Source organism: Scylla paramamosain, chromosome 23 (genome assembly GCF_035594125.1).
Source record: "Scylla paramamosain isolate STU-SP2022 chromosome 23, ASM3559412v1, whole genome shotgun sequence".
Lineage (NCBI taxonomy): Eukaryota > Metazoa > Arthropoda > Malacostraca > Decapoda > Portunidae > Scylla > Scylla paramamosain.
The window spans coordinates 1,832,986-1,837,985 of record NC_087173.1 but is presented as its reverse complement, the minus strand read 5'-3'; the positions used below and the strand labels follow the sequence as shown (position 1 = coordinate 1,837,985).

At 45.5% G+C, this 5,000-nt stretch overlaps 1 protein-coding gene across 3 annotated transcripts in view; it reads right to left on the bottom strand.

The window, feature by feature from the left end:
* Window positions 1-5,000, bottom strand: part of LOC135111987 (3',5'-cyclic-AMP phosphodiesterase-like) — a 148,302-nt gene that overhangs the window by 125,180 nt on the left and 18,122 nt on the right. For 2 of the 3 annotated variants that reach the window (XM_064025736.1, XM_064025738.1), the window contains exon 1: window positions 4,100-4,776. In XM_064025736.1, coding sequence (XP_063881806.1) covers window positions 4,100-4,314 — 215 coding nt within the window. In that variant the 5' untranslated portion in view covers window positions 4,315-4,776. Of the gene's footprint in view, window positions 1-4,099; window positions 4,777-5,000 lie in introns of those variants that run through there. The other variant, XM_064025737.1, reaches the window with a different exon arrangement.

Sequence of the window (5,000 nt, the reverse complement as noted above, 5' to 3'; positions counted from 1 at the left end):
CGTAAAGAGGTTCCAATCCCTTTAAGTAGAATTCGATCCCTTTATCGTTTCAAAAGCTTCAAGAGTCTAAGAATAAGGTGTCCCAATTCCACAGACCAGGTAAAGAGGTTGCAATATCTTTTTAACAGAGCTGAACCCTTTCCTGTGTACAACAGAAGCAACAACCAGTTAACAAGAATCCATAACACACCTCTAGACACACCAACATTACCACTTACATGAATCTAAAAATCAGAATCAACCCAGTGAGGAAAATATAAAGAAAATAAACTCCCCTATGTATTACCAGTATGTGTGCAGGTAGAAGCGACAGCACGTAACCATAACAACACTGCTAAACACGCTACTTACTATGACACGCATTCCTCAGACAGCCTGGTGAGAGGAATATGGAGCGCTACTCTACCTATTTTCACCCTGCTATCCATGTTCGCTTTGTTTCTCACTCAGCGTATTATATTTCAGTCAAAGGAGTAAGGAGTGCTATTATCTTTCTAGACTCAGAGAAGAAAAGAATTGAGGATAAGTAACGAGAAGATTAATAAGACTAATATGAAGAATAAGAATATGAATAAGAAGAATAATAAGAAAAGAAGAAAAAGACAGAATAAGGAAGAAAGAAGAGAAGATAGAATAAGTAAGAAAGGAGAAACGGAGATAACGGATGAAATTGGAGAAAACAAACCGGTCACCGCAACGAAAGGAAAATTCACACCGGAAGGAAAATTCGCACCGGGTATCAAGAACAAGGGAACTCTGGAGAAGAAATCGGATCAACAAACACAGACACAGGACACACGCTGGACACAACAACAGGATGGCGCCACGACACTGCATGGGTGGAGGCATTCTGGGACAAAAGGGAATCAACGGGAATGTAAAGGACAAAGCGGAGATAACGATAGAAAATGTTTGCGAGTTTCCAGTAGCCTTTAAATACCAAATCCATGCAATATCTCGGTGACGACAAATGCTAATAAACTTAACTTTTTATAACATGCCCAGTCAATCAGCTGTGTATACGTTAGTCTTCCTGCTTCTCCCACAAGAGTTGCCACAATGGATCACCAACCTTTATCTTACTGTTCTGCGCCTTCTGTCACACGCATCACTCACATTCCTTCCTTTAATTCACCCATAAATCCACAAATCTATATATACATTGGTCTTGTTAGTCTTTCGTCTACTCCCATTAAGAGTCACCACAATTGATCGCCAGTCTCTATCTTACTGTTCTGTCTCACTGTCTCTTGTCACAACCATCACCAACATTCCTTCCTTTAACTCACCAATAAAATGCACAGACATTCTCCTGGGTCTCAATGAGTCAGTGATTTCGTCCCCTGCCACACCCATCACTCGCATGCCTTTCTTCAATTCAATTCTCCCATAAACCTTAGCCTTCCTCTCCTCTTATTACTATAATACACACGACACGAGGCACAAGGCACCAGACACCGGACACCCACCACACCACAACACAGCCACGCTAAACGAACCTGAAGTAAGCAAACTAACACTCGCAAAAGTCCACAGTCATCCCATTAAGAGGAAAATGAAGTGTTATAGTACCTTCCTAAACTTCACCCGCAGCTAATAATAACCTTTACGCGGAGGGAGTGTGCTGGCGGGACCCGAGGTAGCACTAAATTCCTTCACGGGACGATATGCCTTGAGGTAAATAACATTTCTTAGCCGCAGACTCACACGGCCAGCCTAACCTGAAATTAAGAGACCACCGCAGGCTGTTAAGATGCCGCTACCACTGCTACCATCACCACCACCACCACCGTAGTAGTACACCTCTATACTTTTAACACCAGCGTGGGAATAGAGGGCAGGAGAAAAGTGAGTGTATTTATGAGGCAAAGAGAAGATAGAAGGGAATGGATTAAGAGGGAAAAGGGTTTGGGGAGGGGAGTAAGAAAGGAGAGAGAGGAGGAAGGAAATGGAAGAAAGAGAAAAAGAGGGAAGAACAAGAAGTTAGTGTTGATATAAGTTCAAGAAGAAAAAAAAAACAAGATAGATGGGAATGGAGTGAGAGGGAAAAAAGGTTAATGAGAGAGAAGAAAAGGGGGAGGAGAGAGAGGAGGGAGGAAATGGAGAGGAGAGAGGAGAAAGGAGGGAGTGATGAGGAGTGTAGGTATGAAGTAAAGGCAAAACAGATTGAAGGGAATGGAGAGAGGAGAGAAAAAAAAAGTTGGAGACGAGAGGAGGAAGTCAGAGATGAGGTGGAGAAGAAAGAAGACAGAGAAAGATAATGATAAAAAAAAGGAGATAATTGGGAGGAGACAGAGACATGAACGTGGGTGGAGAATGCACTCAAACCACTGCCACCTGCTTCATTAAGTATAATCAGGTAATCCCCTTGACTCATAACCTCGCCAATGGAATCAAAATGTGTATTGAGGCTACACAGCAATGGCCCGTCTATGTGTGTGTGTGTGTGTGTGTGTGTGTGTGTGTGTGTGTGTGTGTGTGTGTGTGAGTCGTGAGTAGCGGGTAGCATTCAGGTCGGGTTTTGTGGCTCTTCACTATAAAAAAAAGGAGGATTACAAGGATTGAATAGCTTAAAAAGAGGAGCCGGACAGCGTTTAGGAGTGTTTGAATGCGTGTAGCCCAAAGAGTGTTCATAAACGAGGCGGTGAAGACCCGTCCAGCCTTTATGGTGTATGTGTGTGTGTGTGTTTGTGTGTTGTTTAATGTTATTCTCCTTATGAGGCTTTATGGCGCCGTCAGTTTGCCACTAAAATGGAGCCTTATTGGAGGGAGGGTCTCAGGGCCTTCACGACCACTATTTCACTGCTTGATGAGGCGCCCCGTCAACCGTGCCGCGCTGCAGACTTCTGTGTCATTCAGCGCCTGGAACGCAGAAAGATTTATCCTCGTTCTGGCTTTACATCAGGAGTGTCTTTAATGTTTTGCTTGTTTTTTTTTTTTTTTTTTCCGAACGTTTCTCAGTTCAATGGTTTATTTTTATTTTTATTTATTTATCTATTTATTTATTTTATTGGTTTGAAGTTAGGCCAGTTTTGTTTGCTCATTATTTTTTTCAGGTTTTTAATTGCAGTGGTTTCGTTTTATTGTTTTTTTTTATTATAAATTCATGGTTTTAAATTGATTTTTTTCACATGTTTTTTTCACTTCAAAGGGTTATTTTTTTTTATATTTTTTTTTATACATTCATGGTTTCATATCGGGCATTTCTTTAATTTCTTTTATGTATTTTTTTTTCACACGTTTTTCACTCCAGTGGTTTAGTTTGCATATATTCATGGCTCACATCACGCCTCTATTATTTTTCAACATGTTTTTTAGTCCAGTGGTTTAGTTTTTTACATATTCACAGTTTCAAATCAGGAATGTCTTTTATTCATTTTTTTCACTCGCTTCTGACAACAATGGTTAGGTTTGATATATATTCCGCTTTACGCTTGTCACATTTTTAACAGCTCCGCCTGACAATGGCTTAAATTTGTCATTCTCTTCTCACACCACAGAATTATGTTGGCTTAGCGATATACTACGTCTTGCCTGAGCACGTTTGTCATTCTTCTGCTTAGTTTAAGTTACAATGGTTAAGTTTTGCATGGATTCTATCATTTTGTTATCATACGTTGAGCTACACCAAATTTGCATGGAAGTAACAAGGTTTAAAGAAATTTGTACTAACTCAATAACACACACACACACACACACACACACACACACACACACACACACACACACACACACACACACACACACGAAAGGAAAGGATGACTATTTACAAAGTCTCAGTTTTACACATTTTAAACTTACATTTTATCACGTTTGCTGTTCTTTCCACACGCTTCACGTCACAAATGGTGCAGTTTTATCAGCACTCGTATTAAGAGAAAACGTCAAGACCAGGCACCACTGAGGACACGTTGTATTCCTCATGGTGCAATTAAGTTAAACCCTTCAGAGGAACACCGGAAAGACTCTCACAGGGGTCCCCGGCACGCGACACGGCTTGCCTCCTGCCAGGGGTGGGGAGACAAGGACCCGGCACACACACACACACACACACACACACACACACACACACACACACACACACACACACACACCTCACCTGTGTCTGCGCGGCCCGTCACGAAACTTGCGACACTTGCGGCAGATCCTGGAGGAGGACCTGCGGGGGCGTTGCGGCGAGGGCGTGGGCGTGCCCTCCTGGAAGGTGCACGTCTTGCGGGCGGTGATCGGGGGATCGTGGGCGGCGGAGGGAGGGCACTGGTGGGCGACCGCCGTCATCCACGCCCACCACACCGACACCATAACCGACAACATGACTACGCCCACGGCCGCCTCTCCACCCACGCCGCCCGCACACTGATCATAGGTCCGCCCGCACGCCCACTCTCAGCAGGACGGGCGCCTTCCGCTCTGCAGGGGCGGCTCGGAGGAATCCTCACACGGCGGGGAGCGGGCGGCCGTGAGTCACATCCCGAGGGCGAGGGCGCCGCTGGCCGGGGAGGCTCGCCGCTCACTGCACGCCCCTCACTACTGATGGGGTTAAAGGCGCATTTCACCACTATTGCCCTTCACTGCCACACTGGCGAGCCACGCGAGCCGCGGCGGGGGAGGGAGGGAGGGAGGCAGGCGGAAGCCGAGCGGGAACAGCTCGGGCAGTACGTGCGCACGGCAAGGCGTCAAGTTGGCCACTGAAGCCCCGTGTTCTTTTCGGCTCCTAATGACACGACGGGCGAGGGTGAAATACAATAACCAAGACGGCAATTCTCTCTCTCTCTCTCTCTCTCTCTCTCTCTCTCTCTCTCTCTCTCTCTCTCTCTCTCTCTCTCTCTCTCTCTCTCTCTCTCTCAGTGTCTCGATCTCGACTGGTTTGTCCTCGTCTCGCTGTGACGTCACGAGTCTTCCCATAACAGGGCCGCAGCGGGAGCCAATCAAAACAACGAGGCCCCGTGACGTCACTGGCAGCCTCCCTCGCAATGCCAATGAGAGGCAGCCAAAAAATA